The following is a 13,204-nucleotide window of genomic DNA, read 5'->3' as shown; positions in this document are numbered from 1 at the left end:
ATACAACTTAAGAGCAATGCAAGTATAAATATAACAAATAACAGCAATGAATTTCAAGTTGAGAAGTACTGAACCACACCCTCGGGTATACCCACGTACTGATGGGAGTCGCTACAAAAGGGACACAAATAGCTGATTGCCAATGAGACGAACACGCTGCCCTTATTTGTGGCAAGAATGCTGCAATAGCCCACAGCCCATCCCTGCTGTGAATCACTGCCTAAATAAACTCCACGAAGATGTCAGAGACCCACCATCAAGAACGCTCTCACGAAAGCACGAGGGCCAAACGTCCCAGGTTTATTTACATACGTGAAACGTGTTTAATACAGTTAGGGTGGGTGTGGTTAGTGCCTGACGCCTGACAGCAGCAAGACCTCTCGAGGGACCGGACATCGACTACAGTATATCATGCAAGTATATCTATATATACACAAAATAACTTTCCTTTTTTTAAAAAAAAAAGTACAAAACATGTTTAGGGATAAATACAAGATATAAAATGCAAAAGAAAACACGAAAACACAAAACCAAAAAAATATAACTCTCCCAGAGAACTATAAACATTTGGAAGGGACAGAGGAGTACCTCGGCTGCATTAAGAAGGCTGAACTACCCAATAGTAAAGGTACTTATTGAAATGGCTGAACTCAACCCATGTGGCTCAGTGCTGAAGGGAATGGCCGATGGCCACACGCCGGCTGCTGCAGCGGGAAGGTGGAAATTGTGCATCCCAAGTCTAAGTACCGGGACCTTTGGCAGTAGCACCCAGAACAGGAAACGCCAACTCTTTAGACAGCAAAGGGTTAAGTCAACTGTGATTTTTTTTTTCCTTTTCCTGTCAAGAGCCAGAGAAATACTTGATATTTTTAGTTGTGTCGTCGTTAATAAATTACATGACAAAAACGTTGACTATATAAATCTACTGGTCTAACGATGCGTTTGTAACTTTTACAGTAGTCCAGCCCTTTCTTCGCTTTAGCTCCTTGTGTTCTTTTAGAAGCCAGCCTTGCAAATCGGCCCAGGAAACTACCTGCTTGCTTTTCCCCTTTAGGAGAGCGAGCTTTCTTCCCCACTCTGAGATGGAATCCATCCATGTCTTTCCTTCCTGGATGTTTGGCCCCTGCTACCACCCCCTTGCTGGGAGGGAAGCGCCCTGCAAGGCGGCTTCCGACACACCGGGCCGGGAGGAGAGGCCACGCACCGGGTGGCGGCCCTAGCGGAGCAGGCACGTTGAGGACAGAGTGCTAAGACACTTAAAAGTCCCTAGTGTTTTTGAGACCTACAGTCACCTACGATTTATGCAGTGAATTCTAAAAATTAAAAACACTAAAAAAGGCCCTGTCGGAGCCTGTAATTAGTTAACCCATTCAAAATCGTGACGTACAAAATGGTTTATTGGAATTCAGGAACTGCCCCTGTTGCTAATAACTCTGTTTTTAAAGAAACCGTACAAACAAGAAAAACTCTAACCCAAAACAAAAACAAAAAAATATATATATATAAAAAAAAGACAACCCAAGAACGAAACAAACAAAAATCTTCAAAACGTTGTCCACTAAATACTGATACAAACATGTAACAAAGTATAAAAAGTTATTCGTTTAAATATATACAAACTCTTTTCAACTCAAATACTGTTTTTAATACTTATGGAGGAAGGGGAGGAGGGCAGACAGGAGGAGGCAGAGAAGGGGAGGAGGGAGATATATTGCAACAGCCTGGACAGAACTGTTAACTCTGTGATACGGCCAACGTTGCGTAACAAAAACGTCTCTTTGCTTCCAATGTGGACCGGTGTGCGGGGTGGGGGGCGCTTCGCTGCTCGCGGGGGCGCGGAGGGTGGGGTGGCTATTTCTCCGCCGAGCTCACTCTTTTGGATTTGATGAAGGCCATGCCGTGGGTCCGCATGTGAGCGTTTAAGGCAGCTTCCGTCTCGAACGTCTTTGCACACACTTTGCACGTTCGGTCCGACACGGGGCCGTCGGCCGGCGCGTCCTCGGGCCCCGGCTGGTTCTCCGGCTGGTTCTCCTCGCCCGCCCCGTTCTGCTTGGCCGCCGGCTGCGGCTCCTTCAGTTTGTGGACGATGAAGAGGTGCCGCGACAGCGACACGTGCGACGTGTAGCACAGGCCGCACTCGCGGCACTGGTGGGAGGAGCCGTCCGACTTGTGCTGCGGGATGTGCTCGTGGAACTGCAGCAGGTTCTCCGTGGTGAAGCCGCACACGGCGCACTTGTGCACCTTGAACACGTTGATCTTCAGCTTCTTCAGGGGCTGCGTGATGGCCCCTCGGGGAGGGCGGAACTCTAGCACGGGCTCCTCCAGCTTCCGCTTTGGACTGGGAGCCTGGGAGAGGAAGACAGAACCGGTGAGGCACGGACAACCGCTCGTGGGCTCTGGGAGCTGGGGTGTGGGCTCCTTAGGGCTGTGTGGCCCCCGCCTCGCCAAGGCGAGCTCGGCACTAGGCTGACCCGACGTCCTGCAGGGGCTCAGCCGAACAAACAGGGCCCCGCTCTCGAGGGATGCAGCGAGAAACAGCGATGAGCAAGCCAGCCGAGCGTCACAGGGACAGCCTGAGCTGGGAGCTCACACCAGGAAAGGGGTCCCGCTGGGAGCTGGCCAGGGCAGCTGGGGGACCGGAGGCAGGCAGTGCGGTGGCAGCTGGGGACAGGGGAGAGGCGGGGATGCGGCCAGGGAGAGGCGGGGCAGCAGGCTGAGCATCTCGTGGCAGTGTCCAGACCCGCTCCCTTCCTGAGGGTCAGATGTTGGGCCACCTGCGCCTCGCTGGAGCCAGTGAGGGCCCTTTCCTGCCCACTCAGCCTCCTCAGACTCCTCCTCTGGCCCCTCAAACCCCTCCCATCCAGCTCTCTAAAATCCCAAGCCAATGGGCACCTTCTCCACGGCCATCTGGCTTTTCCACCTTGACCTAAAGCTGCCCCCTGCATGGAGTCTTTAATTCCACCCCCCACCCCATCACTTGAGGGGAAGGATTACAATTTAATGCAACACTAGTCTGACTTGTATTTTGATTTCAATGACTAACTCCTTGAAAGCACACATGGGCTTTTCCCCAGGAACATTCCAGATGCAGCACGGTGCCAAAGACAGGACGGGTCTCTCAAATGTCTGCTGAACCACTGCCGCACTCCAACAGCACTTGGCACGTGCACGCTTTATACGCAGGCTAACAGCCATGCTGCTGCCTGCTCCAAGTTCACTATCCACTGACAGAGCACGAATTCTTGACCTTAACCTTTCATCATTACGAACAGAAGCTAAACGGAATCAATTTTGATTAGGTACCTCTTACAACCAACACGTCAGCAATGCAAAGGAATCTAGATGAAAATAATTTCCGGGCTAAGACAACTTCCATGGGTCAACATAAAACTTTAATTTTTATACGTAAGTAGACTGATCCCTAACTTCCCTGGTTGCTCAGCTGGTAACCTGTAATGCAGGAGACCCTGGTTCGATTCCTGGGTCGGGAAAATCTGCTGGAGAAGGGAAAGGCTACCCACTCCAGTATTCTTGGGCTTCCCCGGTGGCTCAGCTGGTAAAGAATCCGCCTGCAATGCGGGAGACCTGGGTTTAGTCCCTGGGTTGGGAAGATCCCCTGGAGAAGGGAAAGGCTACCCACTCTAGTATTCTGGCCTGGAGAATGCCATGAACTGTATCGTCCATGGGGTCACAAAGAGTCAGACACAACTGAGTGATTTTCACTTTCACTTTCAGATTGATCCCTAAAGCTGTATCTGGAAGGATACAGAAGAAATTTAATAAAGGTTGTGTGCGAAGTCACTTTAGTCGTGTCTGACTTTTTGTGACCCCATGGACAGTAGCCCGCCAGGCTCCTCAGTCCACAGGATTCTCCAGGCAAGAATGCTGGAGTGAGTTGCCACGCCCTCCTCCAGGGGATCTTCCCGACCAAGGGATCGAACCCGCATCTCCTGGGTCTCCTGCACTGGCGGGCGGGTTCTTTACCACTAGCACCATCAAGTTACCTCACCAAAAAAAAAAAAGTTACCTTTAAGAGCAAGATGAAAACTCAGGCTGGCTGAGTGCAGAGAGTGTGTTCCTACTACTTGACAGCTTTGTGCACTGGCTGAATTTTTTAAATCGTATAACCGTAGAGACATTTTAGTGCAAAAAGGAGAAAGCAAGTCAGCAACATCACTGGAGCAAGAGCGCCTGCAACTCTGACCTTGGCGTCTTCTTTCGTCTCTGTCTCCTCCTCATTGGTGGCCTCCGTCATTTCCTTCAAGTCGGGATCCTTAATGCCGTGCATGAGCTGTATATGTTTCTCCAGCATCAACCGTTTCGTGAAGGTGCGCCTGGAGTCTGGACAGTGCCTGTGGGGGAAAGACAAGGAAATAACCTACTTGCTATGGAAGGGCTCAGTGAGGAACGTGCTCACTACCGAAGCCCTCAGTCGGCCCAGAGAGGCCTGGGTGGTCCTGCAGATACCAATGGTCCAAAGTGCAAGAGCAGTGTTGCTATGAATCATCATTTCCAGTGTGAATTAAAAAAAAAAAATTATAAAGTGCGGCAGCTTTTGTTAAAAATTTTCTATCATAAATGAACTTATGGTTGTGGGGAAGGGGCGAGTGGAAAGGGACAGTTAGGGGCCTGGGGAAGGTCATGTACACACGGCTCTGTTTAAAGTGGATAACCAACAAGCATGAACTATAGAGCATAGGGAACTCTGCACAGTGCTGGATGGCAGCCTGGACGGGAGGGGAGTCTGGGGGAGAATGGAGTCCAGAGTCCCTTTGCTACTCACTGGAAACTGCCGTCACACTCTTAAGCTATACTCTTAACTCTTAACCACTATAATTTGGTTATACCCAAATGCAAATTGGTTTTGGTGTTTTAAAAAAAAAAGGAAAAGGGTTTTTTTTCTACCAGTTTTTGTGTTCTTATCGCACCAGCCCAATTTGGTTCAGACAGGGCATTTATTTTCTGAGTTTGGTTAAAGTATGACTTACTTTGTAATTCTAGATGGCTGTGATTTTAACATGGAGAACACTAAATCTCAAAAGTTTTCTTTCCAGTGACTCAGTGTTCCCTCAGAATTTACGTCACGAGACGCTTTAACAGGAAGCAAGTCCCTGCCTGACTTCTTCACGCCGGTGCTACCGAGATTTCTGCTCACTCTGTGTGACACAGACAAGACAGACTTGTCTCCCGTCAACTTCTCATCAAAGCACAAATGCAATAATATGCCTGGTTAGGACCACAGCGCACAAATACATTTCTTCAGTCGGTCGATTAAAAGGCAGAAAACTGAACAAATATCCACAATAGGTCAATGATTTCAGTTTTCATTTCAGCTTGTGCATTTCCCCCCTATAAGTTACGATTACAGCTTTCCTTTGGGAAGATATGAATCTATCATTTTCTTAAACAGGCCCAAACCGGTAAGCAGAAATTCACAACCGTGGCAACTGCAATTATGGTCTCTCTCCAGCCAGACATCACGCATAACCACTGCAGGGAAGGGAGATGGAAAGATCCTCACAGCTTATGCAGAACCAAGTTCGCTGTCCTCAGAAAAGCTTCTGAAACTCTTACAAGAAAGAGTGGCTCCAGCTCTGATGATTTCACGTTAGAGACCCCCTACAGGACAGCACCGGGAGACAGCACCCATACCAGGGAACAAAGGAAACAAGCTGGGCAACCTGGGCATTTTACCGCCTTCCAGGGACTCCATGGGACAGGAGCCAGCCTTTGGGAAGAAGGACTCTGCCATCCACACCCCCTTCCTCCCCCTTCTCTCAGCCCAGCGGTCCCTCCTAGAATCACTGGCTCCATCACCGCAGTCTCGGCACAGACTGTACTTAGAGAATGTTCTCATCACTCCAAAAGCACTGCCAGCTTCAGGTCCACGGAAGGAGGGGCCCTGTCTTCCTACCCCAGAGACTCTTCCTGACTGACCAAAATACCGCGAAGCCCAGCGACCTGGCAGCTGACCTCCCTGAGTCCCCCGAGCCACACGGGACACGGACCCGCGTCCATCACGGCCACATCCTGGCTACACGGCTTCGGTGCCGCTTCGTGCTTCTTTATAAAAAGTGCCTTAGAGTCAGTAACCCTGTCATACCACCTCCCTTCAGGGTGCTCTGACTGAGTGGGTGAAAAAGCTTTCTCGCTAAGAACAATGTAACAACTTCCGCCTTTATATACCCAGAGGTAGCCCCCTGGATGGTCCCCTCGGTGGGCTGGCCCGCTCGGTTCCTCTGGTCTTTCTCCAACAACATTAGTGGACATGAAGGACGTGCTGTACCCGAGGGACAAATGTCCAGCCCAGGACTGACCCCACGACCAGCCCCGGTCTGAGCCCGAGTACACTGACCAGCCCAGCTGGCCTGCTGATGCAGGCAACTCAACTGTGTGTAGGGAACCAAAGAGCATCTCCTTCAGCTGAGTCCCTACCTGCCTGCAAGTCACTGTGCCAAACTCTCAGTAATGAAACCACAAATCTCTGCTTAACAGAGAGCACAGGTGGGACTTCCCTGGCAGCCCAGGGCTTAGGGCTCTGTGCTCTCACTGACGGAGCCCAAGTCCGTCCGAACTAAGACCCTGGCCACAAGCTGCTCGGCAAAAAAAAAGAAAAGGCACAGGTAAGAACATGCAAAGCCTGGGCAAGGCACTGCTCCTTTAAATTTTCATCTTGTCAAAGTGCTACAAACCAAGCAAGAACAGCCTGCCAGAACAAAACATGATTAAAGAAAGGACACCCACACGCGGGGGGCGCGGAGGCTGGGGAAATGGGAAGCGCCTTCGGGCACTCCCGCCTGCCCGCGGCGCCGACCCGTCAGGAGCCGGGACTTACGAGCAGGTGTAAACTTTCCTGATGCCTTTGTGCTTGATCCGGTTGTGACGGCAGAGACTGTGGGATGAGCTGAAGGACTTGTCGCACTGGCGGCACGGGTGTTTCTTCATTTGCTTTATCAGGAGAAAAGAGGGACAGTCACCGGAGAGAACAAAACGGAAACGCCTGATGAGCTAAAGACTCTGTAACCGGCTGAGTATCACTACCGTTTAGCCATACATTAACAAGACTAAAAGATTTTTTTTCAATTTTTTTATCGAAGTATAGTTGCTTTACAACGTTGTGTTAGGTTCTGCTGAACAGCAAAGTCAGTCAGCTGTACGGCTCTTAACATGCAACAGAAGGGGCCACCAGGGCTGGGGTTATCATGCGGGAACTCAGTTATAGCCATTTAGAAATATAAGCTAAGTAATACTCTAGCCAAACTCAGAAAATAAATACCCCGTCTACAGTAAATCTCTCATTTCTAGGGAACAGAACACACTACCATAAGGCTATTTTTTTTCCCTCAAAAACACTTGTGATGGGAAAAAAGCAAAAAACATGATTCTGATTCAACAAACACCCAGACAGCGGAAATGAAAACATGACGTTGATTTTCTTTGCATAAAAGATGTTATTTTTAGAAGGCAGATAACCTAGAAAAACACAATTCTTTAGTAGATACCAAATAAAGCCATTATTTCATTTACTATATCCAGAAAGAATCTGTTTCCTTCTCCAATGTGCCATTTAAAATCTCTGGCTAATTTTAAGGACTTTTAGCTTTCCCCCCTAATAACTCATTATTCTATACATAAGCAAAGAGAAAATTTTTCCAAGAAAAATTTTTAAATGATACCATTTGATTGTCTCAAGAACACAAGTGTGAGACCACTCTGGGGAGCGTGCCTGAGGGTGTATGTGGAGTGAGTTGGTGTGCGAGCGTGCATTTGTGTCCTGGGGGCTGGGGGCACACTGAACGACCAAGAGAGAGCTATCAAGAGATATCTCAACATCAAAGTGAAAAGTTTCCCACCTCAGCTAAGACATCGTTATGTTAACTCAACAGATTCCCATGTGCAACCTTTGAAGCAAAATCAGTGACTTATCTTTAAAGAAAAATTCTTTAGGCATGTATGCACTGCAGTCTGGAATTAACATCACATCCCAAGGAAATGAAATTAAGAAAGAACCATCGGCCTCCTGAACGCAACAGAATTTGGCTCAGCCTCCTTAAAACTAAGGATGGAGTAGGGATTAAGTTCTCCCAAGAAACTCTGTTACGCTTTGGCAGTCAGAAGAGATAAGCAAGCAGTTGCGACCTATTTGATAAAGAAATTATCCGTCTTTTAAAAAAATATTTTTACGTTAATCACCTGGCAAACACATCCTCACTCTAGCTGGTGAGGAAATGAATTCAAGGCAGCTGAGAGTCTGGCTCTGGAGGCCCAGGTGGGCCGGCACCTTTGCCCACCGCTCGTGAACCATGTGATGGGGCATTTCCCGACCTCATGAACACCCACCCTCTGAGCAGTTGGGGGGGTCACAGCGGTGATGTCCTCTGAGAGGGTGCTGGAGGGGGCAGCGCGCTGAAGGGCTAGCACAGTGCCTGGGACCAGAGAAAGCCTCAACACGCGCTATTTTATTAACAACAGGAAAGCTACACATCCAAGTTTCATTTGTTAAAAAGCATCTTTTATTATATAAAAGCAAATTCCCTGGTGGTAGCAGTGCTTAGGACTCCACACTTTGACTGCTGAGGGCCTGAGTGTTCAATACCTGGTTGCGGAAATAACATCCGTCAAGACTCGAGGCATAGCCAAAGAAACAGCAAAGCACTGTGATGGACATGATGGACACGGCCCAGACAAAGGCCAAGGCGCAAGTTCCTTCTCCAAGTTAAAGATGAAAGTGGTACCATGGTGTCCCGGGGAGCCTAGTGGTAAAGAACCTTCCTGCCAGGGCAGGAGACGAAAGAGGCGTGGGCTCAGGCCCTGGGTTGGGAAGATCCTCTGGAGAAGGAAATGGCACCCTGCTCCGGTATTCAAGGCCTGGAAAATTCCATGGATGGAGGAGCCTGGCAGGCTACAGTCCACAGAGCCTCAAAGAGTCGGACACGACTGAGCACACCCACTTACATACTTCGTATTGTTTTCCTAAGCACATCCCAGGGATACATGCATATGTATCATACCTCCCAGAATGCAAGAGCGATCTCTGGGGGGAAAGAGAGAGACGAGGGAACAAAGCAAGGAACCAGCGAGCACCTGAGACACCCTGCCCCTTCAACTTCATACAAATGTTGCTCACATTAAATAGACCATCCCCAGTCTCTTGGGGAGAAGGCAATGGCAGCCCACTCCAGTACTCTTGCCTGGAAAATCCCATGGGCGGAGGAGCCTGCAGTCCATGGGGTCGAGAAGAGTCAGACATGATTGAGTGACTTCACTTTCACTTTTCACTTTCATGCATTGGAGGAGGAAATGGCAACCCACTCCAGTGTTCTTGCCTGGAGAATCCCAGGGATGGGGGAGCCTGGTGGGCTGCTGTCTATGGGGTCGCACAGAGTTGGACACGACTGAAGCGACTTAGCAGCAGCAGCAGCAGTCTCTTGAACTAGCACATGGACCCAGAGAAGGAAGAAGCTCCCTTTAGAATAAAACCAGGAACAGTCAGTTATGAATAATTCTATGTTTCAAAAAGGTTTTTTAAAAAATCTAATTTCTGTTAAATTTTTGTACATGTAAGATGCAATGGGAATACCAGACCACCTGACCTGCCTCTTGAGAAATCTGTATGCAGGTCAGGAAGCAAGTTAGAACTGGACATGGAACAACAGACTGGTTCCAAATAGGAAAAGGAGTACATCAAGGCTGTATACTGTCACACTGCTTATTTAACTTCTATGCAGAGTACATCATGAGAAACGCTGGGCTGGAAAAAGCACAAGCTGGAATCAAGATTGCCGGGAGAAATATCAATCACCTCAGATATGCAGATGACACCACCCTTATGGCAGAAAGTGAAGAGGAGCTAAAAAGCCTCTTGATGAAAGTGAAAGAGGAGAGTGAAAAATTTGGCTTAAAGCTCAACATTCAGAAAACGAAGATCATGGCATCCGGTCCCATCATTTCATGGCAAATAGATGGGGTAACAGTGGAAACAGTGTCAGACTTTATTTTTTTGGGCTCCACAATCACTGCAGATGGTGACTGCAGCCATGAAATTAAAAGACGCTTACTTCTTAGAAGAAAAGTTATGACCAACCTAGATAGTATATTCAAAAGCAGAGACATTACTTTGCCAACTAAGGTCCGTCTAGTCAAGGCTATGGATTTTCCAGTGGTCATGTATGGATGTGAGAGTTGGACTGTGAAGAAGGCTGAGCGCCGAAGAATTGATGCTTTTGAAGTGTGGTGTTGGAGAAGACTCTTGAGAGTCCCTTGGACTGCAAGGAGATCCAACCAGTCCATTCTGAAGATCAACCCTAGGATTTCTTTGGAAAGAATGATGCTAAAACTGAAACTCCAGTACTTTGGCCACCTTATGCGAAGAGCTGACTCATTGGAAAAGACTCTGATGCTGGGAGGGACTGGGGGAAGTAGGAGAAGGGGACGACCAAGGATGAGACGGCTGGATGGCATCACCGACACGACGGACGTGAGTCTGAGTGAACTCTGGGAGTTGGTGATGGACAGGGAGGCCTGGCGTGCTGCTATTCATGGGGTCGCAAGGAGTCAGACACGACTGAGTGACTGAACTGAACTGAACTGAAGATGGACAATGTTAAGATCACCTGGGAGAGTCAAAACACAAGACATCTTTCCAAAAGCAAGACAGGGGCTTTCCTGGTGGCTCAGTAGTAAAGAATCATCCTACCAATGCAGGAGACACAGGTTTGGCCCCTGGTCCGGAAAGATCCCACGCGCCGCAGAGCAGCCAAGCCCCTGCAGCACAAGGACTGAGCCTGGGCTCCAGAGGCGGGAGCCGCACGGACTGAGCCTATGCGAAAAAAGGACTGAGCCCGCGCTCGAGAGCCCGGGAGCCGCACGGACTGAGCCCGCGCTCCAGAGCCCGGGAGCCGCACGGACTGAGCCCGCGCTCCAGAGCCCGGGAGCCGCACGGACTGAGCCCGGGCTCCAGAGGCGGGAGCTCCACGGACTGGGCCCGCGCTCCAGAGGCGGGAGCCGCACGGACTGAGCCTATGCGAAAAAAGGACTGAGCCCGCGCTCGAGAGGCGGGAGCCGCATGGACTGAGTCTGCTGCAGCCACCACTGAGCCCTGGAGCCGGCTCTGCAACAAGAGGCCACTGCAGGGAGAAGCCTGAGCGCCAAGGTGAAGGGGAGCCCCGCTCCCCGCAACCAGAGAAAGGCCCTCACAGAGGGCCAAGAGCCCAGCACAACCAAAAATGAACGAAAAAGTAAAAGCCAGACAGTCACAGCAGATAATCATAAAGAAGGGAGACAACTGAAGTGATTCCTTCTAGGCATACAACAGGGCGGAGGCCTCAGACACATGCAGACTGGATCTCTATTATGGTGATTTTAAATGCTACTTCTTGTTATGGCATATTTATATCAACATAAAATTGAAATTGTAATAGAGAAATATCAGTAAAGAAAGCCTCAGTAGATGATAAATGAAGAGCAGCTCAGCTGAATCAATAATTACTATTTTCCAAAAAAAGAGTTGACAATGTATGAGGTATTCTTTTTCAACATCTTCATGGGGGGGGGGGGGGAACCACAGAAATGAACTGTACAATCCAGAAACAATGGGGCAAGGTTTCCTAAAGGCCCAGTGACAAGAAAATTACAAGTTTAAACCCCAGTTTCCAGATCAAACCTGCCAGGTTCAGATTACCTAACAAAACAAATGACTTTCTTCTTTGTTAAATTTTAAATACTAACTTGTTTGAAGGTTCTTTGCCTAATTTATTTTCATAATTTGTATCTTCAATATTCTAATAGTTTCTACTGTTACTTTATGACACCAAAAGCAATTTTTGATCAAACAAAAGTGGGGGAAAATAGCATTAAGAAAAGTATAAATGTCTATCATCATTCTATTTTCAAGACTTTTAAGGTCCTTTACTCCTTCCGGCTGCTATGGCAGCATAAAGCTGATATTAACAGAACCAGGGCCTTACGTGGAAACTGTATACTTAACTGAAATCAGAAAACAAATTGTGAATTGTAAATTATTTTGTCTTTAAATAGAACTGTTGAAAGAAACAGGTGGCAGCATTTAGAAATTTTGATAAGACTTTAGAAAATCGAACCACCACTTGGGTGCACTTGCTAGATTTTCTCCCTCATCTCCAACTGCTGACTCTTATCTTCAAGTCCTGCAGGAAAGAAAGCGCCATCACTAATTCCTCTGAATGCCCTGGCCTTGGGCTCAGGTCTAAGCTCTGGGATTTAAAATGCCTCTGAAAGCCCTTCTTTCTGGATGGCACTTGGTGGACATTCTGATAACCGGTCCCTTCCCGTGACTTGGCTTGAAGGCCTCTTTTGGGTTCGGGGGACTGTGGAGAAGCTGGAGAGAAGGCACAGCCCCACACGCCCACCCGGCCCGAGCTCCCTTCTCCCAGCTCTTCCGAGCGCCCTTCCTCCCTGAGGCTTCGGACTCACAGCCTCATGCAAAGAGCCCCCCTGACGACCGTCACACATCCAGACAGGGATCCGAGATGAGGGGGGACTGGACTCATTCCCAAATCACACTGACACTCACTCTTCACCTCGATCATAGCACTTCTTATGAAAACGGAAAAGCCAAACCGCTTATATAATTTTCAGCCTATCACAACAGCAGTCTCTCAGAATTTAACTCCTAGAACTCTGAACCCTTTCACTTGGGAATCGATTCTGCACATAGCAGTCGGTGCTGCTGTGAGATAACATACACGGGACACAGATTCTAGATCATGGAGCTTGGCAGAATCAGGCGGACGCCCACGGGGCTCCAGCCACAGCGAATCAGGAGCCTGACACTCAAAAACTGCCAGCGACTCGCTCAATAAAAACAGTAGCGTGCATCGACACCCGTTAAGAAACACTTCACACACGGTTAAGAAACACATAGGTGCTACAGAAAGTATGGCACCTCACCTTGAAAAAGGCCTGCGCTTTGCTGGTGGAAGTGAGTGCCAGGGGGCTTATCTGAAAACGGAGGGCAGCTGTGACCCCTTCCTGTGGACCTGTGTGACCCCCTCACTGGGAAACGAGGGCGCTGGTGGGGCTTGGAGGTGTGTGCACAAGTGTGTCGCGTGTATTCCTGCACGACTCCATTTCACGGTTTCCTGGAACTAGTGTTTCTCAGGAATGGAATCACACACAAGCAAACTAATGATTTGCGTTATGCTTCAATTGTTCCCTGATGTATTAT

General features: G+C 48.7%; 1 protein-coding gene across 5 annotated transcripts in view; it reads right to left on the bottom strand.

Annotated features, from left to right (window-relative positions):
• Nucleotides 1-13,204, bottom strand: part of ZNF532 (zinc finger protein 532) — a 110,994-nt gene continuing 97,790 nt past the window's right edge. For 4 of the 5 annotated variants that reach the window (XM_052660226.1, XM_052660224.1, XM_052660225.1 and 1 more), the window contains 3 exons: nucleotides 6,836-6,948; nucleotides 4,205-4,352; nucleotides 2-2,346 (listed from right to left, as the gene is read on the bottom strand). In XM_052660226.1, coding sequence (XP_052516186.1) covers nucleotides 1,852-2,346; nucleotides 4,205-4,352; nucleotides 6,836-6,948 — 756 coding nt within the window. In that variant the 3' untranslated portion in view covers nucleotides 2-1,851. Of the gene's footprint in view, nucleotides 2,347-4,204; nucleotides 4,356-6,835; nucleotides 6,949-13,204 lie in introns of all 5 variants that reach the window. The other variant, XM_052660228.1, reaches the window with a different exon arrangement.

This window comes from Budorcas taxicolor, chromosome 22, assembly GCF_023091745.1.
Source record: "Budorcas taxicolor isolate Tak-1 chromosome 22, Takin1.1, whole genome shotgun sequence".
In the NCBI taxonomy this organism is placed as follows: domain Eukaryota; kingdom Metazoa; phylum Chordata; class Mammalia; order Artiodactyla; family Bovidae; genus Budorcas; species Budorcas taxicolor.
Note: the sequence above shows the minus strand (reverse complement) of the source record. Positions and strands in the feature narration are given on the sequence as shown.